Consider the following 27,017-nt stretch of genomic DNA (forward strand, 5'->3'; position numbering starts at 1 on the left):
CTATCAATAATACTCAACACGCTTTATTATAGCGCGCAACCTTCACTCCGGAAAGAAATATGGTAAAAAAGGCTCAAAATTAGTTTTTAGTAAGCCAATTCTTCCAACCATGGAATTATTATTCCATGATTGTTGAAAATTGTTCACAGCTAAAAAAGAGCTACCAATTAACATTCAGAACACCGATGAAGAAAAGAAACTTCAAGCTTTAGTGTCATCGAGGTAACGCCGCCGCATTTCCCCGTGTTATTAGTCAAACACTGCTTTATTAATATAGAATCTAGCTCCCCAAGAAAAGCTCAGTGTTACTCTACGTTTTTCTAGAGCACACTAACACTAATACTCAATGACTTCGCCTCAAAAATAATAATAACTGCTTGAGAAAATAAAAAACTCACATGCTACACCTTTTGGTTACATTTGGAAGGGAAGCCTGCAGTGTCCGTCATCCGAAAATCGTGACCCTCAAAGCTACTGTTAGCCAGCACTAGGACGTCATGACAGAGGCTATATCTTCAACCGGTGCGAGGCTTTCCATCGCCGCCTGGAAAACATCAATACCCTAAATAGGTGCTACATTAATAATTAAGAGAGTTCCGACGCACATCTATTTCTAGTATTAATTTTGTTGAAATTCTATTGTTAATTAATCAAATATATCTTATTGAAGTTAAAAATTATTGCATACAACTCAATGCTATATAGATTCTATAAAATATGAGTTGAGGACTCATTTTTAACATCGAGCACGTTTAGCTAAAACTCAAATTAAAAAGAGAAGTACATTATATAAAATAAAAATGATGAATGTGGCTTAGCAACAAGGGAGTGTTCTAGAGACTAAAGTCCTACATGGTTTATCTTGGCATATTAAAAAGAAGAGGGAGTACTCAGTACATATATTTAAGGCTGTAAATACTAAGCATTTGTAGTGTGGGGTGTTTGTTTGTTGTTGTTTTGTTTGTGCTGAGCAATGTTTTCTTTTCTTTCTTCAGCTGTTATTATTTTTATTTCATTCATGAAGAGAGTAACATGTAAGTATTGAGTAGTGACGTATGAGTGTACTCATGAGAAACGGAGAGTAACACTGTGGATTTTTTTGGTAGTTATTTCCTATATTATTAAAACAAGTTTTGCCTGTTCTTTGACCCCTAATTAATCCGGGAAATGCTGGTTGAATAATAATTTCATAGTAGGGAAGAATAACCTAACTACTATAGACTAATTTGGCCCTTTATCCCTTGTTTCTTTTTGGAAGAAAGGTTGCAAGATACAATCAAACTCACGACGTGATCAATCTACAAAATTATCTGATGTGCACAATTTTTATATTGCGTAATAATTGGAGCTATGCTTTATCAAGGTCATTAACAAAAAAATAAAGTTGTCATTAAATATATAATGATAAGCAAATTGAATTAAAAAAAGAGAAAACGGGATTATAGTAACATTGTAAAGAAACGAAACGACGACTACATGATGAATTTTGTCCAATTTGAGTTGGCTACAAAAAAAAACTATTCTTTCGATTTCAAGGGTGACATAGACTATGTTTTCTACACTTTTTGAACTCTTCTAAGGGTTAATTCATGGAAGCTGCATTGTTGGTAATAGAGTACTGAGTGCTGCATTAAAATCTGAACACTTTGAATTTTTAGCTTCAATAAGATATAATTTATTAATCAACAATAGAATTTCAACAAAATTAATACTATGAATAGATGTATGTAGCACCCCTTTAGCGGAAATGATGCTTTCCAGGCGGTGGAAGAAGGCCTAGTACCCACTGCGTATGTATTCCTCTGTCATGGCGTCCAAGTGCTGGCTGACAGTGGCTTTCAGGGCCTTGGTGTTTGGATAATGGACAATACAGGCCTTCCCCTTAACATGTACCCAAAGGTATAGTCAAAAAGGTTGGCATTAGCGTTGTAGGGGCCAAAATTTTCAAAAAAAAAGAGTTTAAAATAACTCTAAATACTCATTCAAAAGAGTCTTGCATCGGAGGAGATGGGTTTCTTTCATTGTTGGTATGAAAAGCGCCTCTACACTTCACTCTTTCCATCCACTTTTTTGATGAATCTCTAGACAGTTGGATGTTAAGCCCCGAGATCTCTTGCAAGGGCCCACATGGACTTGGAGGGGGTATTCGTCTCGGCATGTTTTCTTTTATTCCTCTGGGTCCAGTTTGGCCTTTTTGGGAGAGACATTTTTTCCCCTCCAACGTTTAGGACTTGCAGACGGCGTAAACAGTGGTCCTGGAAACGCCAAGCTGCTTGGAGGGCACGAATAGAAATTCGTCGATAACGCTCAATTGTATTTTTCTCGAATTGTACGTAAGCTAGAGAGCTCAGGTTTCTTTTGTTTTCTAATTAACTCTTTATGCTTCAATATATTATAATATGAATTAATTTTTATCCTTCATTAATGATTGAATTAGTAAGTATTCAGATTTCAATGGCCCACCCGATAATTAATGATACTCTCAGTGCACCTAGAGCACTAAAAAGTAATCTAACTAAATAAATTTGAAGAAATTTGATTGCACCAGTTAATTTTACCTTCAATACGGAGATAAAGGATTTTCCAGTACAGGCGCTCAGTGATCATTTTTGACTCATAATCGAGAAAAGAAGCAGAATTATAGCAGCCAACATTAGTCTATATTTTTGTATTACCGGACGGCAGGTCCGTCCACAGAGGGTGGGCTGGAGAAGCCATTGCATCCTAAAAATATTTTTATGGACAGCACTTTATAAAATTAAATTATATGCAACAATTCTAAAAGTATACTATGTAATATCTATTTGGGACCCCCAATCGACACCCCTTTTTTGGTTATATAAGTTTCCATATACAGACAAAATATATTCTAAGTTAAATTGTTTTTTTACTAATAAAATAATAACAAATTCTATAGTACTTAAAATATTGAAAAGCATCATTTTTGGAATGCGTTTCCCCAACCTACATCCCCTTTCCAATCTTTGCCAAGATAATTAATCAATATAAAAACAATAATTCAATATTTGATTCAATTATTCATATGATAACTGGTACGAAAATATTGCTATCGTGACAAGAGTACAACACAGTGCTTTGTCAGTCCTTATATAGGACTGAAGACGGCATTCCCGTCCATGATGAAGTCACTCAGTATTATTTCTTCTTTTTTTTATCAGTTCTAGTACTGATAGTATGAAGGACAAACGGTCTTAAGGATCGGTCCTTAAACTGGACTGGACTAGACTGAATAAATAGTGACCAACACAAACCTACATGTCGTTACCTTTATTGTGTCACGCAAACTTTCCTCCGAAAAGAACCCTGAAAAAAGCTCAAAATCAGTTTGTACTTATCCATTTCTTACCAACTGTATAATTAATTCTTATTCAATAATTTTTAAGTAGTGCTCACGGTATATCAGAACTAATTCTAATTCAACCAATCAATATCCAGAACACTGATGAAGAGAAAAGAAACATAATTGTAACAGCTAACATTAGTCTATATTTTTGTATTACCGGACGGTAGATGCGTCCACAGGGGTGGGATGGAGAAGCCTTAGCCCCTTAAAAAAATATTTATGGACAGCACTTTATAAAATTATTGCTGTTCAGAACAAAAGTTAAAGGTAAAAAGGCTCAGAATCTTCTTTTTTTTTTTCTCAACTTATAAAGGTCATTAGGTCAAATTCAGCCTCTTCTAAAAAAATTAACTGCCATAAAAATTCCTTTTTTTTTGTCTCTTCTGGAAAAAAGGCCACCTTAAATATAATCCTGTTGATTTACTTGCACGGCATTAATTCGCTATCACAAAAATTGTGTATTCCATCGTCAGTTGTAGATGTTTTTGCTTCTTTTCTCTTGGCCAGTATTCTAAACATTGATTGGTTAAATTAGAATGAGCTCATTGGTTTTTACAATTTCTTTGAAAAAAAATTAAAAAATTATTTCAAATATTAAATTTAAAAAAAAAAATTCAAAAATATTAACTATTCAAAAAAAGTTGATATTTTTGGGAAAAAATATTTCAAAAATTCATAGCTGTTCACAAAAAAAGGAATTTTTGGAAAACATTTCTAAAATTAAATTTCAAATATAAAATTTTTTGGGAAAATTTGCAATTATCAAATTTTTCGGAGAAAATATTTCAAAAATCCATGGCCATTTACAAAAAAAAATCAATAATTCATAGCCATTCTTAAAAAATTTAATATTTTGGAATACAATTTGAAACATTTTATTAAACTTCAAATATTACATTTTCTAGTAAGAATCAATCATTCCAGTTCTCATAATACATTAAAAAAGTTTCTATATTTTACGGACAACTTATAATATTACAGGATGCTAAATTGTTGCTCCTAAAAATATTAGAAAGACAACATATGAGTTGCCGGGTCCATTAGACTTAAGGTCTTATGGTGTCGTGAGTTGACAAGGCGTCTTAAGACACATTCTAAGTAATAGGGAATCGAGGACGACCAAGGAGTAACGGGAAGGAAATAAGACTATGTATGATTTATAAGGAACACATGACGTACATTAGATTGATACATATTAGTTAGAGAATAATCAATTAATATTAGGTTAAGTAATAAGATCTAAGCGTTTTTCACTGGATATCTTTAGTGATCTATTTCCCAAATTAATACATTGCATCAAAAAAAGCATAAAGTATACTTAATGGTTAAGCGCACACTTAAAAAAAAAGTTCATTTACAGTTTGGTGTAACCAGTTGTATGTCACAACTTTCCAAAATGGAAGTATAAAAAAGAAAATTCCATATATTCTTCAGTATTACTACGACCAAGATGAAAAGATTAATAAAAAATTAAGTTGCAAATGTTAAATTTTTGTAAAAAAAAAAGCAAAAATCTACAGTTGTTCGCAAAAAATTAATGATTTAGGTACAAAATTTCAAAAATTATATTTCAAGTGTTAAATTTTCTAGTAAAAAGATTTTTTAGGGGGGGATATATTACCTCCAGTCCACCCCCTGTGGACACCCTGCAATCCAGTATCGAATGCACCAGCAAAGCGATAGTTCTAACAATTCCATTCTGGTAATATGGACGTCGAAGATATCGATAAAATAATGGAAATCGTCGAGTTGGACCGGCATGTGAGCACTTATTCTATTGCCCAGGAACTGAAAATTAGCCAAAAACCGTTTGAAACCATCTAAATGAGATAATTCTAACTATTTCAATATTATCGTCAAAATAAAGTGAGAAAATACTCATAACTTTTTTACTGCACTAATTATTAATATAGTTTTTAAGGGATATATATAATGTGTATTCTAACTGATCAATTAAAGAGGCCATAAATTCCAATATTTGTTTTTTTCAGTGTCTGAAAATGAAGGGCCCAGCAGCTCCAACAACACAACTGTATTCATCATAACATCAGAACTCATACAAATCCATAAATGCCTTGAAGCTACCTCACGTCGCATAAAGACCTCTAGTTATTCATGCCTTCTACAACTAAATCTCCTCATCACAAGGAAGGAGTCCTGCCTTAATCAGTTAATCAATCAAACTCTTCAAGGATCCTGTATTTCTATTGACAATGATAATGAGCATGTAGAGAGATCCGAGAATTTCATCCTCACTTTTTTAAATGAAACACCAGGAAAAATCGCAGAAATGGATGACGAAGGGAATTTGAAAATATTCGTGCATCCTCGATTTGATTCCCCCTCGCCCTATTTCTCAGCTACCCTATGGTGGAAGAATTCCTCAGAGCAGATCCATCATCATGACCTAGAAAATAAAAAGGTGACAAATTTCATCCTTGGAATGTTAGCCCCCATTTGCGTTTTATTATATATAGCATTTTATTTATCATGCTTCCGGAATTCGAATAATTTAGATGCAAATATGTTTAATTCCGATCATTGGGATGTTCATTACTAGAGATAAAACACTATAAAATAATATGTAAATGCAATGCTTGGTTTTTCATTGTTTAAAAAAAAATCAATACAAGTTTCATCATATCCACCTCGTACGCCCAAAAAAGTTAGTCTCCATATTCTTAATGTAGAGTGCTACTGAGAAAAACAAAAAACTATGGATGTTGAAGGGCGTATTCCGTAGTACATTGGGTTCTTCAACGCGTACGCTCATGGTGGTGTAGATAGAGCCTAATACGTCATTCATATTGAACAAAGTACAAGCCTGGAACAAGATGTATCACTCCAAACTTCACTCAAAGTAATACTAATATTATTGTGTAAATAAGCAACCCTGTTAACATTATCCGTCTTGGCTGTGTCTTGACCCTTTATTATTGTTACAGCCTCCTCATGGCAAATCCAATGTATAACTTAGAAGAGTCCCTTCGGGAGCCCAAGTACATCATTACAAACATTCCCAACTCCGACCTACACAAGCAATACCTTACGCCTAAGCAATTTCAAAGCTCTTTGGGACTCCGGATTGTTCGAAATAAATATAAGCATGAAGTCAAAAGAAAAATCAAATTTGAACGAATAGCGCTCCTCATACTCTTGGGATTCTTAATCCTTGGACTACTCTATTTCCATCCCTTCAGCACACAATACAACTTTAGAAGTGTACCTTTCATTATTTTGGGTCTTATATGTTTGTTAACAATTGTGGTTTTAATTCATTTAATATACTTGTCTTGCTTTGTGATTCATAAGATGTCGGATGACTTTGCATATAATGGAAAAGGGACTTCTCTCATAACCCTGGATAAAAATATGGATCAGTACATTGATATTGATGTTTAAAACAGTTGTACATGTTTGATTGTAACATAATTTCATGACGTGTATCTGTGATTTAAGTCCATCCGTGACCCCCTACTTAGAACCATGATACATAAGCTCTAAATTATCTGTGAATATTCGTTTCAAACGATAAGCATTTTTTCGATATTTAATCAAATACATTCCTTCAGACAAGTTTGTTTATTCCATTAAATGCTATGACTCACATTCCCCCTTTTAAATACGTATTATGTTATGTTAGTGCTAAAAGTATTCACTTCAATATCAACATTCAAAATGGCGTTGATTTATTTTCTAATGTACAGAAGCTTTAATCATTATTAATTAATTATACGTATGGGTTATTATTTCTATAGTAACGTACATGATTTTTCCTGAGCTTCATATTTTTTCTATTAAGTTTGTAATATCTTTTATCGTTACCCAAGTATGATTGATAGTACACTTCATATAACAAAGATCAAATAACTCCTGTTTATATTGAAATAATATTATATTAATTAATTTAACTTTTGTATTTGTTAATGTTTATTCTATTTTCTTGTTTTGTGAGCATTTAAAATACATTGTAGCCTTTTTAGATTGTAGTACAATTTCTAATTTCTAATCTACAGAACAGGTTTTGTGTGGTAAACTCAGCTCGCGAGTTAGCATGTAATATAATATTACAAACGATTCATATAATATTTACAAAGATGTAAAAAATTGTCTAAATCCTCATGTGTTTAAATCAAAAAGAAAAGTATATGTCGACAACATTGATAGACGACATATCTACAGAAAAAGAGCACTAATATCTTGCAGATTACCATCAAATACTTTCTTTTTTAAATGAATGCTCCTGAGGATTTGGAGAATTTTCGCATCCCTAAACATTTATATTAAGCATCGTTCAGGAGAATGCAAATAATGCATTATTAATTAACACTATAACGTCATACATATCATATTTGAGACGAGTTTTGGAATCCTCCATTCGAGGGGCGTGATAATTTCTTAGCTTAAAATCTTCATAGATGCAATGTTATAGAGTTAATTAATCACTGAACTTACTAGCTTGTCTTTAGCATTGTAGATACTGCCAAAATACTCAAATAACTGGTTCAGAGTTCCAATTAGGTTATTTGAATGATACATTCAGATAGCGGATTAAAGAGTAGCACTAATCAATTTGGGTTCTCGTCATTTGGTTTCGATTTGAACTATACTATACCATTTTCAATTAAAGTTTGATTATTCTCATTTTGAATTGGAAATATTATAGAATAGATTAATGTCCTACGACAAAAATAAAAGGATTTAACTGACATTTTGATAATTTTAAAAATTGGTAATATGTGTTTTTGCTTTAACTGCCGAAGATAAAAAAAAACATATTTATCTCTTGTGGTGTTAATTATGTCAACAAACGTGTTGTGCATGACGATTGCGAGACAAAGCAATTTTGTTTTAACAATTCGTGTGACTACAACAAATATTTTATTAGTTAGTCGCAATGAACAATGTTTGAGTTTGTCATGTTAGGGACGAGACTAGAGAACATGGCCAATAAAATATTATTTTATTTAGGATAATTAATTTTTATAAACCAGTCATTATATAGAATTTGACATTTTGTTTTTTTGGAAGATACTAAATATTTTAGAAAGAGACTAAATTTACACGAATAACCAAATTAAATTGAATGTTTTTTTCCCCTAAAAGTTATGAAATTTAAAAAAATTAATTACAAGAAGATTTTTTTATTGTTATAATTATAAAAATTATATTAAAGTGGGTGCCAATGGGCGCTTTGGATTAGGGGCCACTGGGACTGGTTGTAGCTCGTATCAAATATTTTTTTTCTAGCAATTTAAACTTGTAACATGAGCTACCATTATCAGGGGCGTCCTCCCCCCCAAAAAAATTAAATAATTTTTGCTTTTTACTAGAAAATTCAATCCTGAATTTTTTTTTCAAAAATTATAATATTTGAAATTTAATTTAATTTTTCAAATTTTTTTCACCAAAAATTTTATAATAAAAATTTAATTTTTCAAATTTTTTGAGAACAAAAAATCTAAATATTATGCACAGTACTTGGGGATACGACCGTAGAAAAATTGGAACATAATTTCAACTAGTTTTAATACGGTCAAATCTGTATAAGAGAAAAATTCGCATTTAACAACTGATTCTCTGACACAATTCTCTTACTTCTTTGCATAAAAGTAACATGAAGTAATTTTTTTCTATTATTCCAATTAATCCATTCTGAATGCACTCGGTTCTGATAATTTTTGACAAGAGAGAGAAAATGAAACAATACAACTTACGGAAAAACTGAATATGATGGACTCACTCCTTAAAACGATATATTCAAATTAATGGAACTAACGGTGCAAACTTTGATAAAATCCAAAAAATTATAATAAATCACTCTTTAATTGGCACAAGAGCAAACATATTCAGATAGAAATATAAAAAAAGTTTTATCCAGCTGTTTAAATAAGTTTCCAAAAATTTAAGATACTTTTATTAACTTCGGATAAGAGAAAATCCGGAGAAGATTAACTTCTCGTCTATAAAAAAAAATATTTTATCTTATCCAGTATTAAGATTTAGAAACGACAATCATTTTATAGATACATATATTTTCACTAATTTTGTATGTATTATTTCCACTTGGGTAATAATTGGTTAACAACTTGGTTTCTGTAGAAATTATAGTTGATATAATCGTATTATATTGGCCTTGCTTGATTAGATATATCAATAAATATGCTAAACCATATTATTTCTTGACTTTAAAAATATTTCCATGTCCTGGAACTATGTAATCTGCCATTTTCCTAATATAATCACGACTTTTTCTTTGTTCATCTGGATTTTCAGAAGCAGCAAGATGCTCCCAAATATTTTCATCATCCTCTTTTTCGAATGTATCTCCAGCAATCACAACGACACCCTCCTAAAGTTTAGTTTAATAATTTAATCCTTCTAATTTATTCATTAGTTACTTACTTTAGTCTGAACTTTTACACTTATACTATCCATAGTATGACCCGGCGTACCAAAGACTTTTAAGTTATCTCCATCAATTTTGAATTCACCGTTATTCTCAAAAAATGGAGTTGTTTCAAACACATCTTTTTAAATATTTAAAAGGAGTATTAGTTAAGGGATGACACAATATTTAGTGGCAAAGAATTTCGCAATATCAATTTAGACAATATAATAATGGTTCCTCAATAAAAATTTATTTTATAAGAGCATTGCAAACATAAGATCCAAAATTTATATTCCTTTTTTCTAAAGGTTATAGAAACGTAGTCGTTAAAATTTGATACCCTTATATATTTAAGATAGTATTCCCTTACCCTTGAAGTGAACGCAATGCCCAACAATGTGTTTAGCTTTCAAAAATAAGTTATTGTTTCCAACATGATCTGAATGTCCGTGAGTGCAAATCAAATAATCAACATTATCAGGTTCGACTCTGTGTGTCTTCAACTCCCTGACTAAGATATTCGAAGGAATAATTAATCAACACTTAATAACGAGGCTTATTTCGAAAATGAATACCTAACTTATCCTTATCCCAGGGAGTCATTGTATCCACTACAATGTTGATATCGGGGCTTTTTATAAGCGTGCTAGTGCAATTGGCAAGACAAGTGTCTTTTTCAAATTTGGAATAACCAACAGATAGTATGTGAATATTATACATTCTGAAAAATAATAATGATTACGAATACATAATCTAAAATAATTAATGTAGTATTCATATTTTCTATTAAAAAAAACCACAATTTTATTCATAACAATTTAAGATCATAAAGTACAAGAAAAAATCACTTTCTTTTAGGTTTTCTTCCTTTGACGGATGTAACTCGAGGACCTTTATTAACTTTGCCTTTATTAAAATTAGGTCCAACCCCTTGGTTGTTAAACACATCCTTAGGTCGCTTTCCTTTTTTATTTGAGTCCTTAGACTTAAAATTAGTCTTGCCTGTATGTTTAGACTTAAAATTAGACCTGCCTGAAGAGTCTCTAGGTTTAAAGCTAGGCTTGCCTGAGGAGTCTCTAGGCTTAAAACTAGTCTTGCCTGATGAGTCTCTGGGCTTAAAGCCAGTCTTGCCAGAGTCTTTAGACATAAAGTTATTTTTCCCTGTGTCTTTTTTAAATTTTTTACTAAATCTTGCTGGGAGACCCATTGGCATTCCTCTTTTCTTATTGGAAGATGATTTTGGATCAAACAAATCTTTCTCGGGAGCACTCCCTACTTCTTTTTCATACCACTCCGCATCATTGTCTTCTTCACTTTGTGGATCAGAATCCGGGGCGGATTTGAAACCTTCAGGAAGATTTGTTCTTTTTTTATGCATACCTTCCAAAGACTTAGCGTTTGCCAATTTTTTCTCCTTTTCCTTACGCTTCACATTCTCTTCCTGTAGTTTACGACGTTTATCTTTTTCACTTTGACAATTCATGCGAGCTACTTTAATTTTTTGCCGTTCTTCTGCAGTTTTAGTAAGTAATTTATGATATAGAACCTCACCATCGAGTAGGCCCTCCTCAATTTTAATTGGTTCTAACGTAAGACGAGGCCCCAACTCAACCAATTTAATTGAAGATTTCTGCTGCGCAGTGTTTCCTCTAGAAGAAATAAATTGAGGAAGTGTGACATGAGATGACTCGTCTCCTTCAGCCTCCGACTCCGAACCAGCACCTCCTCCACCTTCAAAATAGTCAGATACAGAGTTATAGCGAGATAGATTGGGCAACTTTGAATTCATCACAATCTTTTTGACACTACGTGACACTCCAACAGGTACAATTTTAATAGTGTAGTGACGAAACTCAACCAAGCCCGTTTCAGAGTCATAATTTAGTAGTACACACCGACGAACAGAATTCAATTTAAGTGTAGTTATGTTTATGGATGGAAACATATTTTGAAACATACAGGTCATGAGCTCCATTTCTTTAGAGCCCAACGTATTTTCTCCAGGCTTTGCATTCGGGATACTTGAGCCGGAAAAGTTGTTTAGAATGAGAAGTGCATGGTTTGTGTATTGGCGGTCATGGGTTACTTGTTTTCTGAGGGAAGAGCGAACGTCTCGAGAGAGAGTATATTCACGAATTCGAAAGGTCATTGTGGGGCCACGAGGGAATCGCCCTATTTTGAGATAGGGGCTCTTTTCCGTTCGGGTAAACATTATGAGATGTGATACCTAGGAGATTGACGACAAAGTTATTAATTACATAATTTATATAATTAATTATAAATGTTAATACCTTTAGAAGTCCAGCAACATGTGAAAAATCCTTGACGACATTTTTAGTCCGTGTTTTAATGTCCGAAGCAGTATAGGGCTCCATGACTTTTCGAAAATCAATTGTGAGATCTTGAATAAACTTTCCAAGCTTCGTTCCACGGGAAATGACGAAGGAATGCGGTGCATTCACCAAGCTCTCATCTTCTGCTCTGGCAGATTCTTTCACATTCGGATTCTTCCGAGTGGATCGACCCTTCCGACGTCCCATCTCGCTTCAATTATACTTACAATTCGATACTACAAACTAGTATAAATAATATAAGTGAAGTGCTTAATACGCACACGTGCTGTCAGTAAATTTACAACCGAATTTGGAATGTGAGAATGTTTGGAATGACGTCATTAGAATGGTTCTGACGTCAGGAGTTGTACATTCAAATTGAAAAATGCAGCTGTTTTTTATATTTTTGTTTATTTGTTTGTACGTGCGTAGTTAAGGGGAGAAGAACAAGGTTAACTCGAATATCTGATGAGGAACAATGTAAAGTCACTCAACCTCACACTGTCAAAATGTATAAAATAAAATTGTCGATACTTTTGCAAACTCTTTATGTGATGGGCTTGAAGGACAACGTTAAAGGAAATGTCTGTATCCTCCTCCCAATTCCTAGGTCTAAATACTTAGTCAATCGAGGGTTTTTTATGTAACATTGAAAAAAATGTCTGTTAGTAGTAAGAGGGATTCATTGTATGAACTATTGAGAAGGTAAGAGTATTAATTGTACTTAGAGCTTGTCATTTGAGTTTCTAGAGTTTAAAATAAAATATTTCCTTTCCGTGTTTCTATTAAAGAGGTTGAGTGAAAAATTCTCGTGACACTCCAGTGTTATTATTTCTTGCTCAAGGAACTCTATATAAGCTTGCTAGCCTGTTATTATAGGAACAGCTTGAGCAGTCACTCGTCTCACAGGCTGTTCTGCTACAGCATCAAACATTTACTACTACATTATTTATTAACTAACTATTATTAATCGATTTGGACTCTTCTACACTTAAGAAGGTTTCTCCAATTCCGATTGGGTATATTTTTCCCTTCCTTTCCTTCCGAATGAAAAGAATGGGCCCTTCGGGAGGGTCCAATCCTACCTCCAACGCCGCAGTGCATGAGAGAAACTACTGTTTGCGGTTAAACGATTATGAGAAGAAATACGCGGAGTCTTTCCGTAGTTTGCGAGACGACGAATCTTTCGCAGACGTCACATTGGTTGCGGGCTGTTCCTCTGAAGACGACTCGTCCACGAGTTTCAAGGCCCATCGTGTGATTCTGAGTGCATGCTCCTCCTATTTCCATTCACTTTTAATAAAGACACTGAGTCCCTGGCATGTGCACCCTGTTCTACTTCTCACGGACGTCCGCCCCAGAGATCTTCACGCCCTACTTGATTTTATGTATTTAGGACAGGTGAACATCAACAATGAGGCCCTGAGCTCCTTCCTTGCTGTAGCACAAAGATTGCGCATCAAGGGACTTTGTGAGACGACTTTTCAAATACCTAAAAAAGACCCAGTCTACGTGGCCACGGGTCATGGTAAACGAGCCAAGTTCATGACGACCACCACTTCCTCTGTTCTACGTAGCACAACTCAACAAATCATTCAACAACATCCCCATAAAACCACAGATGCTCCCATAATACTCGCTACATCCGCTGCGAATCAAGAAGAAGTCCCCTCCTCCGCTGTAACTGAATTTATATCTTCCAACGATGGGGAATTCATACCTTCACTTCCCTCTCATCCTTTTATGATTAACACGGATCCAACAACACCCACACCCGCTGCAATGGTCACGATTGAAGATAAAATGAATGAACCTCAGGATCTAACTCCAACACACACTGAAGTTATATCCCCATCCACACCCAAGAAAGATCGCAATAACCGCAAGACATGCGGCTATTGCCATAAAGACTTCCATGAAATGTCTCTCAAAAGGCACATAAAGGACGTTCACTTTAAGAATGAGAATACTTTTGTCATCTGTCCACAATGTTGTAAACAATATGCAAGCCAAAATTCTTTATACTCTCATTTAAATAGAGTCCATGGCGTCAAAAAGGAAATGATGGAAGGGATTCAGATACAGAATGTTACAGGGAATGCTGGTACTCCAGGTGGTGGGAATATCACTGTCCCCTCAGGTGGTACTCCGGAAACTGCATCTTCGCCCAGCGACGGAATTATGGATTTAGCTCATCACTCGGATAGTTCAAATGAATAATGAATATGTATCCCCATGTATATATCAACAAGCTCCTCATCGTTGTAAAAAGCTATTAATGAATGCGTCTTCTCCCTCTTATTATAGAGTCCATCTTACTTTTGGCCCCATAACGTAATATTTTCATTATTTTAATATATATATATATATATCTTGTACTAAGTGACATTACCCATATTTAATGATGTTGGAAAATGTCTTCTATATCTGTTAATTTAGTCTATTTGTTTTTATGAGTTATCATAACTTAGATACAATTATTTTATAAAAATGATGTATTTATGTAATATATCATTATGATTTAAGCTCTTAAGTTGCATGAAAATATTTATTGCCCTATTAGCTCATTAATCCGCCGAAAGGGTAGGAGAACTCCATTATTAGTTTATAGAATAGAAACTAATAAATAATCACAAAATATCTAAAATTATTCTTATAATTTTGTGATTGGAAATAAAATAATTTAGGATCATGAATAAACCGATTGAATTTCCTAGCTGTTTTTTTTTTTACCATCATGTCACTGAGTGTAGTGTTATGTCCGTCCTTATTTAGGACTGTAAAACCGTAGACCCTTCTAATTTAGTCCTAAAATGTTCGATCCTTGATGACGTCACCCTACTTTATTTATTCTTTGTTTAATCAGTTCTAGTAGTACTGACAGTCGTAAGGACCACCCTTAAGAGTAAAGTGAACTGGACCGAATGAATAGGGACAGACAAAACACTAGTTGAGTGTATTTATTCACCTAATGGAATTATATAGCTTAGCTTGTTTTTCTATGTTTTCCCTCTTGAAGGAATGGAGAGAAAAAAAATAGTGACTCCTTTAGTATTCCCCTCATCTAGGAATAAAAACTCTGCGTGGTTATTCAAGGTTTCTAGAATTCCATGATTTAATGGTTGAAAATGTAATCCGTATTTCTCCCCCACATACCTTAAATATGCCTCGAATATTTGTGTAGGAAATAACGATTTTTGAGTTTCTATGTATCTACATTTATTCATTTTATAAGTATACAAATTGCATTTTTGGAATTTATATGCTTAAGTACATACAAATTTTCAACATAATTGAATAAAAATTGAGGGAGATTTTATCGTTGTAATGCGAGTCTAGTCAAATATTGACACCTATATCTCTGGAAGTATTATTTACGTATTGCAAAGTTTCTAAGCTGCCTATGAGGTTAACTCCAGTGAACCCATGAGCAAGATATCATAAATTAACTTATCTTGCTCTATTCATTTCATATGCTTTTAGTTTTAGTAACAGTGGAAATATACATAATTCGAAAGTTGATTTTCAAATCTTTGAGTATACATCACTCCAAACGTTCAGGCCCTCTTAATTTGTCTTGGTTTCATACGAATTTTCGTTAAGTATTCAATTACTTACCTCAACTAATTAATGTATACAGTCCTCAGGGGCATCCCTAGGGGAGCTCCCCTCCCCCCATTTTAAGGAACTTTTCCTTTTTACAAAAAAAAAAATTAGTCAGGATATAAAAATTTTAGTAGAAAATAGAGGTAATTTTTTTTTTTTTTTTTTTTTTTTTTTTTTTTTAAAAGGTCATTCTGGGAAATTATGGAGCAGATCAAAAAACAATTTAATATTTGAAATTTTTTATGTATAGATGGATTATGTATCATGGATTTTTCAAATTTTTTCAAAAAAAAAAAAACCAAGCCCTTCCCCCCCCCCCAAAAAAAAAAAATATATATATATATATACATAATCCTGTGTACGCCCCAGGTCCCATAACTAGACCTATATTCATAGAAGAGCCGGGGTCTACATTATTTTTTCACGCTGACTGGCTTGAAATAATATATTTACAGAGCTCATGAGTTTTGAAATCCACACTATTATATTTTCAAATCATTTTATAAACAGATTTCTTCAAAAAATCGAACAATAGTGTGACCTGTCAACACAAAAACAAGCTAAAATAATTATTATCCATATTGAAGCAAGAATATATTAGTATTTGGCAATGAATTATTGTTAATTTTATCTATAAAATACTCTGATTAATCCTTAAAGTAGTAAACATTCACACTGTCAGAATGAAATAATTTGAAATTGATTGGTGTTTTTTTTTTAGAAGGCCATATCGGGGCTAAATTAAATCTCTTAAATCAAATGATGTCACTAAAATATTATTAACATTCTTGGGTATCGCAAGATATCCCATAAATTTGAATACAAAGCCTATAATTGACCAAAATATGTCTATGAAATATTGGGCTCTATGTAAAAACAAAACAAAACAAAAATGGGCATTGAATTTCACATTCTCTTTCTCTTTGATTTTTTTTCAAGATTGTTTTTGTGTTAACTCATCACAACTACCTTAATCAAGACACTTGTATGGTTTCTTCATACATTGAATCAGATAACAAGACATTTCAGACAAAGAGTATTAACTAAAAATTTGTAGCCAGTCTAGAAAAACACGAACTTTTATAGTATGTTAATTAAATTAGTACGTGTACTACAAAAAATGTGTACAATAAGACCCTTTGCTCGTTCATTCGGTGTTAATACCATCTTGAGAAGAGAGCTAATTTCAAGGAGTTGCATTGATATAATATAAATTTAGAAGAATGAATATGTCAAGTGTTGCTTGTCACTGGTTAAGTGTTTATATTAATAGTTGGATCCCTGTCCCAGTGGGCGCTACATGTAGTTACTCAGCTAGCAGCAACTATGTGAGCTGTACTATCTTTGGGATGAAAGGTTTGGTGATTTATAACTTCCAAAAAGGAGGAATATTATAATATTGAATAATAAAGAGATGGAGCCCGGGATATTATCATCTCTTTGCATTTTCACATCAATCCTCAATCTTCATGTCTTCCTCTCGAACTTCTATTCGGTTAAAAAAGAAAAAATCCGGAGTCCCATCCCTGGATCTGGCAGGTCCTATTCCTGCTGAAACAATCGATGACATTGTGGCAACATCTGGAAATAGCGTTGAGGAATTTATCGGGACTTTTCATGGACTAGTAGGTTCTTTTAACTTCGTTCTTCTCCCATTAATTATGATTTTTTTAAATCCTTTACTACTAGGGCACTAAACATTTAGAGTCCTTCTTTAAGAATTTAAATAAGAGCCAAACTCTAGAATGTTGGAAGAATTGGTCAAAACTGTATACGGATCAAGATCCCGCCATTTTCAGCATATTTTTGAATCTCATCAAATCCTCTTTACAGGACGAAAAAGTCGTTCCACCGCTCCATTCCATTATCAAAACTATCAATCCTCTCCTCTCTTCTGATAAATATTCGGATACGATAAGAAACAACATATTAAGCATTTGTGACCGACAATTTAAGGACTTTATATCTGATCAAGTCTTCGTATCTCATCTTATAATCTATCTACTAAGGAAAAATTTAGATGATAACTTTTCTGCAAGTACTGCTAAACGAATTATTAATGTACTAACAGAGACTCGTATCATGGAAACATTGGAACCCACTTTGAAACCTTGGATTTTACGAACTATCAACGAAAAGTCCTATTATCTAAATAAGGAAGGTATTAAATGCCTGGCTTTCGTAGTTGTAAAATCAAAATATAATTATGGCAATCAATTTCATGAGATGACCAAGTCCATTCTCCCCGGCATGAAAATAGAGAATATATATGCAATTGGGGAATTATACAAGAAAATATGGTTGAAATATACATCGTCCCAAAGAGAAAATTTCCAACAAAATTGCATTCAGGACCTAATGTATCATGGTGTTCTTGCAAATAGAAATCTTCCCAAGGATTATGAAATATTTCCTCAAATCTTACGCTTGCTAGATCCTCTTCATCAAGATAAAAATAACAAGAATATTCAAGCTATGCTTTACAATTTGTGGGAGCCGATTTTGTGGAGGAATTTAAAGGCACCCAATCACAATGTCCGCTGTAATGCAGCAGAATTTTTATTCAGTGCATTTCCATGTGAAAATCCATTTTTGAATCTGGAAGAGCGAACTCTAGTTCATGACAACCAAATTAAAGTTATGAATGATCTCTTACTTGATCAAGAACCTTCTGTGCGCCTTATTGGTGTGAAAGGAGTATGTCAAGTTTTATCCACTTATTGGGCATTTCTCTCTAGCGACTCCATTAACGAGTTAATGATGACTCTTATAAAAAAGTCTTCGAGGGATTCGGATTCTGTGCAGATCCGTGTTGCTGTTCTCAATGGACTCTCTGATATTATAAAAGATGCTCCCTCCAGTCATGTGTACCTTAAAAACATTCTTCCCAAAGTGGGTGATTCTCTTAGGGATGTGAATGAACATGTTCGCCTCTCCATGTTAGATTTACTATCCATTGTGAAGAGTGTTAAATATATCGCGTATTGGGAAATATGTTCGTTAGATGATCTCCTCTATTGTCTTTCAAGAGATAATTCTCCTGCTGTTTGTCGGAGACTCGTTAAGTTAATATTTAATTCTTTCTTTCCCATGAAAGAACCCGAGTCCGTGAAATTAGAACGTTGCGTCTTTTTGATAGAGAAAAATGTATCAGCAGCAAATAAATTTTACAAGTATTCCAATAAATATATGGAATTGGTCGATTCCGTGAAGTTTATGCTGACAATTTTAGTCTCTTTTAAGAGACACTTGAGTGTTGCTCCTAATTTTAACTCGCATCAAAATAGTATTGAAGATGATAGTTTTTCAAACAAGGAAAACGGTACTTAATTACTCTCACGTTTGAGATCTTATTTTAAATTATTATTATTTTTTAATATATATATTTTATTTATAGTTGACGAAGAACAACCAAGCAATCTAGTCAATAGCGAACAAGATATATCAAATACGTTTTCCCGAGTTGAAGCAGATTCTTTTTTATCTGATTTCATTATTATGGACAATTTTCTTGATATTATAACTGTTATGTGGATCTCAAGATATGAGGATTTGTTGAAAGAAGAAAATACGGAGTATCGAGCAGTTTTAGAAAAGAAAACCACAAAAATCATGACGAATATGTTCAGGGTATATAAGGTAATATACATTTTAATTATGTGTACTATAATCTGGTATATTAACAATATATATATATCTGTTTTTACCATTTAGGGAACAGATATGTCTCGAAAGATTATTTACCTTTGCAGTTTATTTTCCCAAAAATCAGTCAATACCATTGTAAAGTATTGCCTATCCAGTTTAAAGACTTGTGACTTTCAAGCTTTAATTGAAGGAGGGACTAAATTAGATACAAAATCCGCAATTTCATCATGGAAAGGAAATTTTTTCTCGAAGGAACCTCAAAACTTTTCTATTTTCATCGATGCTCTATGCAATTGGAAAAAAGGACAAGATCTTATGGAGCTCATACTCTATGGAATTGAAAAAGGTAATAAGTCTTTATTGATTCAAATGCATTATTGAATATTTCCTTTTTAAATTTAGGATTTGAAAACATCAATGGACTCTCATTATCCTTAGCTTCATCAGCCAAGCGTCGCAAGAGTGTTCGTTTTATAGAAAAGGATGATAAGATACAATTAAGATCCATATCCTTCTTAACATATGTATTTCGCCATTCAATCAACAAGCAAAGAGTAACTTCTGAGAATATGAAGGAGTTGAAGGAAATATATATTGAACTGTCTAAAATTAAGGATTTCGTCAAGAGGGAGATAGAACAAAATCATTTCAACGAGGATGCAGCCACAGAGCAATATGTTCTCTATACATGGGAAACATATCTAAAGACTATGCTAATGGTCGAGGATGATAATAGTGTTATTTCTTCATTTGTTTTTGAGTGGCTTAATTATCTTAGATTAAGCACATCCTCGTCAAATCTTCGGAGTTACGTCCTCTGCACATTCCTTTTATTTCTAAGTAACGCCTTTAGCTTGGGTAAGCTGAATAATAGTAATGAAGAAGTTCTTACTGAGACGGTCATTTTTATTAACCATTTTAATTCTCCGAATGCTGTGGAGGAAGACGACTCCATGGAAGTATCTTATTTGTGTTTGGCTCTTTTGGGTGAAATTCAAGAATGGATTTTCCATCAGAAGTCTTTAACCGATATCAATGCCACTTTAAAATCAATTCAAGGTTGTCTAGTAGGGATTTTAAAGAATCTAAAACTCGGAAGTGACGAAAATCATACCATAACAAGTGATATAAAACAGAGTTTAAACTCGTTTGTTGACTCCTGTAAATTGTATACCTCCAAACCCGATTCCTTTTTCAACTTAATGAAAGTGTTTTCGCAAATGATCATAGAGGATATGAACGCATATTTGAAGAAATTTGAAGAGGTATTGTACAAGTTGCCTTTTTTTTGGGGGGGGATTACTTTTAACCCTATAACGCGCTATATATATATCTTATTTGATGTCTTTGAAGGATTTAGGTACTTTTGATAAGGATCATACAATAAAGAATATTCCATAGATGATCCTATATTAATAATGCCATTTTGACTATTATAATAATACAAATTACTAATTAAGTATTCTGTAGCACATTATAAGGTAAATTTAATATTTGAAATTTTTGCTTTTTACTAGAAATTTTTCTCGCCATTCGGGGAAATTATGAGGCAGAGAAAAAAATTTAATTTTCTTTGAATAACTATGAAATTTTGAAAATATTTCCTAAAAGTGTAATATTTGAAGAAGAAAAAATTTAAAAAAAATTATATTTGAAATTTAATTTTTTAATTTTTTTCCAAAAAATTTAATTTTCTGTGAATAGCAACGGATTTTTGAATAATTATTTTCCTAAAGATTTAATATTTGAATTTTTTTTTTTTTTTTTAATTTTTATATATGAAGTTTAATTTTTCAAATTGTTTTCCAAAAAATTAATTTTCTATGAATGGCTATGGTTTTTTGGAATTTTTCATGAATATATTAAGATTCTTGAAACTTTTATTTTGATAAATCAAAAGGAAATGATAGTACCAATGTATAGTTGATATTAGAACAACCCATGTTATAATTAAACAATTGGTTTTAAGACAAAGAAATTCCAACTTGTACACAGCAGTGTCATTTTTTAATATACATCAGCAAGAACAGATAAGGCAGTTATTCTTCAATTAAATTATTACCATACAGTGAGCGTTATAGGGTTAATTAGTATTTCCTATTTAATTTGTAATGATGAAAGATATGTTTTTGCATTGTTGAGACGGATACTTTTTGTGTTAAAAGTTGATCCTTCACTGATATGTATGATTATCTAATCTTCTCTCTGATTGATTTTATCATAATCTATGTTTTGTTAAGGTATAGTATTTCATATATTAAATTATGTTTCTTTTTTGTAGGAGCCTCTTCCAAATTTTTCCAAAGAACTACCTCCTTTATCCCTCTTTCTGATCCAATTATTGGTCCCCAAATATGGCAAGCATTTAATAGAAGAATTGAGAATATCCCTACAATTGAAATCCTTGAGTGAGAAGGACATCCTCTCGGCTATTTGGTTTATATATATCCTTGTTATTGATGTAGAGTTCAAAATATCTACGTAAGTTATGCCAATTAATTATACTTTATAATTTATTAACTATTGTCATCATAAGAATAGAGTGGAACTTCGGCGTGTGCTATCCACTGTAGTAAACCTTATGTATCAATTGGTTCTAGGAATATACCCCTCCGGAATATTATAATAAATATGTATCTGCCAATATGTTCCATTTACAGATGGATCTGACCCATCTTAAGGATACGTAGATAATTTTCCCATCTGCAGAAAAACTGTTAGTCGAAGTTGCCATTATAAAAAAAGTACTGATAAATTAGATGGGGTCCTTTAGGGTTCTTGAAGTGTTGGTGAGGATTTTAAATCTGCCTTGACGCCTCAAATTCATACTGCTTAATCCATTGATGAGGAATATAGAGGGTTCTTTGAAGTAACAGCTGTAGTTTATTATCTGTTTATAGGTTAGTCAGTTAAATATTTATTACTGTTTACATATAGAGATAATATAAAATTGTACAAATGTAGTGCAACGAACATGATCACACAACGGGGTATTTGTGCTCCTGCAGCAGATTCTAAAATCATTTTTTTTTACATGTCATAAATTTTGAAATACGAATGTCTTCGTTTTCCTCATTCATGGCTTGATGTCTCTCGTAATAAAGGGCGGGTCATCTGTTGATGAGATGGTCTGTACTTTGCAATTATTCCATGCATACATTGCATGTTGAGCTTACGTCCTTCCACTTGCTTAGGTGGGCTAGAAAAGGACCATGTCTAGTGTAGGCTTGTACAATGAGTCTCAATTTTTCTCTTCCGAGCTGGATACACTTCGGCTTATTCAACATAGTATGTGTATGTTTCATACTTTGATATTTTTAATATCGGTCTCACCAATATTGATAGAAGAAGTCATGATCTGTTTATATGTTATCCTACACAAATCCTGTGTGTCTGAGGTAGAATTTTTGGAAGTTAGGAGTTATTTTATTGTCGCCTATCTCCAGATGTGAAAATGGACTCTTAGAAGACCCATATGTTGATGGAACAGATCCTTATACAGGGGGAGTCCGGAGGATTATATTTTGGGGAGAAGGGAGTTTTGTTTTTGGAATTTTTACGGATAAAAAACAATCCAAAAATTAAAAAAAATTGAAAAAAAATTCAAAAATCAATAGATATTGACATAAAAATTCAAATATTACATTTTTTGGATTTTTTAAAAATCCATAGCTATTCACAAAAAATTAATTTTTTTGGGAAAAGAATCAAAAATCCACAGCTGTTAACAAAAAATTAAATTTTAAATATTAAATTTTTTGAGAGAAAAAAAATCTAAAATCCTTTGTTACTCACAACAAAATTAAATTTTGGGGGAAAAAATTTCAAAAGTAAAACAACCAAAAAATTCCAGTTAAAAGAAAAAAATCCATATTTTGGAGGGCGGGTTACAACCCCTCACTACAAATATTATATAATTGCGACCATGATATCAATTGTCTCAATTAGATAAACTCCCCCTCAAAAAGAAGGACAGTTTAACAATTTTGTATGTTGTGAGTGCTGAGGTGGGAAAAAGTCCTTTAACTGAAATTCCTTGAAAATTTTCATTGAGTCATGTTTATTGTTCAAGTACTGATAAAATATAATGTACTAGAAAGAGTACTTTATATGCATTGAAAAAATTGAAATGACTTTCCAATGCAAATCAAATCTGAAGAGTCTGTGATCAAGTCGAGTTTCTATTCCCCACCTCTGTGGTTGTCAATTAGATGAAATCCATACATGAAGAACCATTTTGTTCAAGTAAATCTGAATAAGCATCACGTATTCTGTTGTACTCAAATTTTAGGTCATATTTTTTGAAACTCTCGTCAGAGTTGTTTAAAATACAACTTAAAGGATTTCAAATTATTCGTAGATGTATTACTAGATTAAATGTTATTTCGTTCAAATCGAGATTTTTCAGAAAGATAAGACCGCACTAATTTTTTAAATTTTTTTTCCAATAACATTTCAATTAAAACAAAAAACTTAATAAGAGTTTACTACTAGTGTTGAGACTCGGGCTTAGACCGATTTTCCCCCTGTTCGGTCTCAATCTATGTACTTATTTTCTCCTCTATTCTGATTTATAAGTTGACCAAATATGGTTTATGCAACACATTTAACTTGTTATGATCAAGGTTGTTCCCGGTTCAGGTTCAGCGGTTCTATCGGTCGCGGCCTCAGTTCTTCCATTTCAACGGTCTCTGTCCTTTTTTATACAGGCTCAGTTTGGTAACTGACACTTGAAACAAGGGGCGTCGTTAGGAAAATATGTCCCAAGAAATGATATATTAGACAAACAGGGCCGTAATGTCCCAAGTTCCACCAGGGGCCCCGAAAAATAAGGTTGCTTAAGACAATGGTTTTCAAAGTGGGCCGTGAGGGGAGGGGGTGCAGGAAGATGGAGAATTGAGAATTGCTTTCAGTCTACACATCCATAGTACACTTTTTCGTATAAATGGGGCCTCAGCTAAAAATGTTTTATAGTAGGGGACCTTGGCATAGTAAAGTTTGGGAAACCCCAGCTTAAGAAATATTATTGGGGCCCGACAAGCTTAGTAACGGGCATGGACCAATAATCAACCCCACCCCTTCCCTCTTATTTACGCCGTCCGGTACCTAAAACCACTTTCCATATCAAAAAAAAAAAAAAATAGAAAATTGACTTATTGGTTAAATCAAATTCATTTGTTATAATATATATTGTATTTTCTTTATGTATTCTATAAAGGAAGAAAATCACAAGAACCGAGACCGATAGGCAATATATTTTCGTCTCGGTTCGACTTTGTCGGTCCGGTTCTTGCTTATGACGTTATTGTTCCGATTTTCACATTATTGAAACACCCATTATATCATCTATGGAGTAAGACCGGTCCAGAAAAAACTTATTTAAAGGACCAAAATAATGTAACAAAAATGATAAAGGTCTCAGAGAGTTATAAAATTTTCATGCCACTATCCAATACTTCCCTGCTCAGGCTCAAATGGAAATAATATTTCCCCAAAAGTATGTACATTGTTTCTTATTATCAAGCCAGGGTCATCATCATGAACCCTTGTTCCATTGTATACATTTGAATGTCCTCATTTGAGGTGAATATTTTTCTCCTCCACAATGCCCTGTCTGCTGGAGACAATATAAAAAACTGGCAGGCAAAGTTATAAGTCTCTCTTATCATTTTCTGGGAGGTTCATGCTATTTTAATTTGTAAAAAATTGCAAAAACCTTAAATCATTGTGGAATTAAACAATTTTGTTTTTTTTGCGAAAATAAGGGTAATTATTTTTCTTTCTCTAATTATTTTCTTTAAAAAAAGTCATTCGAGTAAATTATGGAGCAGAGCAATAAAAAAAAAGTTGTGAAAAGCTATGGTTTTTGAAAAAAATTCCATAAAATTTTATATTTGAAATTTTTTCTGTATAGCTATACCAGAAAAAGATCATATTTGAAAAAAAATGCAATAGCAATGGATTTTTGAGAATATCTGACATCTTATACACCTTAAATTATCAAGAACAAGGTGTACTCAAGGTTATACCATAACGCTTTTCCGAGTGGTGTTTGACTTCCACCACGCTTTTTAATGGTGACTTCAAAGAGTATAATTTTGATCAAGAGTAGCTATATGTCGCCTTCCTTGATTGTTACTTTTAGAGAACTGCTGTTATTTTCTATGATGGCATAACCTGTCTGTCTTGCCCGGCAGTCGGTACGGTACATCAAATTGAAAATTCTAGCAAGCTCGATTACATGATGTTCTAACCTTGTATTTCTATTAACCTTGGGCGAACTCTATTTTTTAACTGATAAACCAAATACTAAAAAATATATAAAGTACAATTTTAGACTCATTGCCTCCTCATATTTGAGACGATACAAGAGGCCGATTTCGAACCAAAATGTCTTTTGTTATCAAATTATAATGACTTGTACCTGGATATCTTTGTGCAGGGGGGTAATAAAAGTCTTTATATTGATAATTAAAACATAATATTTAAAAAAATACTAATTATAAATTATTTTCAGAACAAGCCTACAAAATTGCTTTGTCCAACTGAAGCAACTACAAGTTAAGGATCCAAGAGGTCTGGAATTAATGAAGTCCATTCAATCTCATCTAGATTCCCAAGTTGATTAATTATACTCATTGTTTTTTGTTTTTTTACGCAAATTAATTTATTAATAATTATTATAATTTATACAATATGTTGTAAAATTATTATAAGCTTCTTCGATGCCAAATATGTTTGGATTTTTATGTATTTTGGGCGGTTGAGTGTGATATAAAATCACTACTTATTTCTTTTTTTACTGGAGGCATTGTCCTGAGTTATTAGGAGTTGAAGAACACACACACTTTGTTTTATGAATATAAAAGATAACTTCCCAAGAAATCATCACTAATAACGTATTACTTAATCTTATATCAAAAATGACTCTCAGATGTCATATAGAAAGAAACACAGAAAAACTTTGCAATATTAATATAGGTTACTGGTGGGGGTTATCATCAATAGGTGTCAAAAAATACTCTGTACGTTATTGTGTTAGCGAGGTAAGGCCTTGTCCTATTATTTCAAAACTTGACGTATAAGATTGAAGGCCGTTCCAAGGATTTTTTTATTTCAAATTTTGACAAAAACCGTCTTCTCGACAAATTTGACTTCAATATTTATTTGATGACGTCACGTGGTAAATCCCACGCCTAACTAATTTCAAAACTTGAAAGCTCTAGCTGTAGGAATATTATAATTCATGGTTTTAGCTTATTGATATTATATGAATGTCTATTTTCGTAAGTTGCTGTTTTGAATATCAAATTTCAATATGGCGTTTCTTGTCAAGGCGTGCGTTGTTTTTAATAATAGAATGTATGGATTTTTTGAGGAAAAAAAAGAATGTATTTTTTTAATAACTCCATAGATTGATATACAAACACATCGATGCATCGGTATTTTAAACGATTTTAATCAAACGTCGAATTATAATTATCTATAGTGCTACATTACAGTGGCGTCTGCAGGATTATATTTTTGAAGTCAAAAATAAATTTGTTAATTACGTAGGCTGCTATATATATTTCTGGCCTAGGCTACAATAAATCTTTCCAGGTGCAATTTGACATTTCCTTTGGTAAGTTTGACATTTTTGTAGCATAATCGTACCAAGAATGTTTTGACGTAC

General features: G+C 32.7%; 4 protein-coding genes and 1 long non-coding RNA gene across 8 annotated transcripts; 3 read left to right on the forward strand and 2 right to left on the reverse strand.

The window, feature by feature from the left end:
- The first annotated feature begins 5,471 nt into the window (after positions 1–5,471).
- Positions 5,472–7,346, forward strand: LOC121120391 (uncharacterized). Its single transcript, XR_011780839.1, has 2 exons — positions 5,472–6,224; positions 6,310–7,346. It is a non-coding gene; the product is annotated as an uncharacterized lncRNA (long non-coding RNA).
- A 1,902-nt stretch (positions 7,347–9,248) lies between these two features.
- Positions 9,249–10,475, reverse strand: LOC121119299 (metallo-beta-lactamase domain-containing protein 1). The gene is made up of 4 exons (XM_040713929.2): positions 10,331–10,475; positions 10,126–10,266; positions 9,770–9,894; positions 9,249–9,716 (listed from the first exon to the last, which is right to left on the reverse strand). The coding sequence occupies exons 1-4, from the start codon at positions 10,473–10,475 to the stop codon at positions 9,540–9,542; spliced, it is 588 nt and encodes a 195-aa protein (XP_040569863.1). The 3' UTR covers positions 9,249–9,539.
- Positions 10,476–10,534: 59 nt separating this feature from the next.
- On the reverse strand, positions 10,535–12,600 carry ppan (Brix domain-containing protein peter pan). Its single transcript, XM_040713927.2, has 2 exons — positions 12,047–12,600; positions 10,535–11,982 (listed from the first exon to the last, which is right to left on the reverse strand). The coding sequence occupies exons 1-2, from the start codon at positions 12,293–12,295 to the stop codon at positions 10,600–10,602; spliced, it is 1,632 nt and encodes a 543-aa protein (XP_040569861.1). The 5' UTR covers positions 12,296–12,600; the 3' UTR covers positions 10,535–10,599.
- A 459-nt stretch (positions 12,601–13,059) lies between these two features.
- LOC121119298 (uncharacterized) lies at positions 13,060–14,613 on the forward strand. Its single transcript, XM_040713928.2, has one exon. The coding sequence runs from the start codon at positions 13,136–13,138 to the stop codon at positions 14,306–14,308; it is 1,173 nt and encodes a 390-aa protein (XP_040569862.1). The 5' UTR covers positions 13,060–13,135; the 3' UTR covers positions 14,309–14,613.
- A 2,066-nt stretch (positions 14,614–16,679) lies between these two features.
- LOC121119648 (condensin-2 complex subunit G2) lies at positions 16,680–26,037 on the forward strand. 4 transcript variants are annotated; one of them, XR_011780841.1, is made up of 9 exons: positions 16,680–17,319; positions 17,384–19,016; positions 19,092–19,333; positions 19,409–19,688; positions 19,745–20,200; positions 20,284–20,607; positions 21,624–21,823; positions 21,884–22,242; positions 25,860–26,037. XR_011780841.1 is itself a non-coding variant. In XM_040714377.2 (7 exons), the coding sequence occupies exons 1-7, from the start codon at positions 17,164–17,166 to the stop codon at positions 25,969–25,971; spliced, it is 3,486 nt and encodes a 1,161-aa protein (XP_040570311.1). In that variant the 5' UTR covers positions 16,680–17,163; the 3' UTR covers positions 25,972–26,037. The 4 variants fall into 4 exon arrangements, 1 of the variants encoding a protein (XP_040570311.1); XR_005864805.2 differs by having other exon boundaries at positions 19,745–20,607; XR_011780840.1 differs by lacking the exon at positions 21,884–22,242.
- The last annotated feature ends 980 nt before the right edge of the window (positions 26,038–27,017 follow it).

Source organism: Lepeophtheirus salmonis, chromosome 6 (genome assembly GCF_016086655.4).
Source record: "Lepeophtheirus salmonis chromosome 6, UVic_Lsal_1.4, whole genome shotgun sequence".
NCBI classification, from domain to species: domain Eukaryota; kingdom Metazoa; phylum Arthropoda; class Copepoda; order Siphonostomatoida; family Caligidae; genus Lepeophtheirus; species Lepeophtheirus salmonis.

Excerpts from the sequence above, each read along its gene's own strand:
- LOC121119299 (XM_040713929.2), bottom strand. The coding sequence starts at position 10,475 with ATGTATAATATTCACATACTATCTGTTGGTTATTCCAAATTTGAAAAA. Across the intron at positions 9,895-10,125 it reads GCATTGCGTTCACTTCAAGG|ATGTGTTTGAAACAACTCCA; the intron begins GTAAGGGAATAC and ends ATATTTAAAAAG. Across the intron at positions 9,717-9,769 it reads GTGTAAAAGTTCAGACTAAA|GAGGGTGTCGTTGTGATTGC; the intron begins GTAAGTAACTAA and ends ACTAAACTTTAG.
- ppan (XM_040713927.2), bottom strand. The coding sequence starts at position 12,295 with ATGGGACGTCGGAAGGGTCGATCCACTCGGAAGAATCCGAATGTGAAA. Across the intron at positions 11,983-12,046 it reads ATGTTGCTGGACTTCTAAAG|GTATCACATCTCATAATGTT; the intron begins GTATTAACATTT and ends TCAATCTCCTAG.
- LOC121119298 (XM_040713928.2), top strand. The coding sequence starts at position 13,136 with ATGAAAAGAATGGGCCCTTCGGGAGGGTCCAATCCTACCTCCAACGCC.
- LOC121119648 (XM_040714377.2), top strand. The coding sequence starts at position 17,164 with ATGTCTTCCTCTCGAACTTCTATTCGGTTAAAAAAGAAAAAATCCGGA. Across the intron at positions 19,334-19,408 it reads ATATGTTCAGGGTATATAAG|GGAACAGATATGTCTCGAAA; the intron begins GTAATATACATT and ends TTTACCATTTAG. Across the intron at positions 20,608-21,623 it reads ATTTGAAGAAATTTGAAGAG|GAGCCTCTTCCAAATTTTTC; the intron begins GTATTGTACAAG and ends TCTTTTTTGTAG.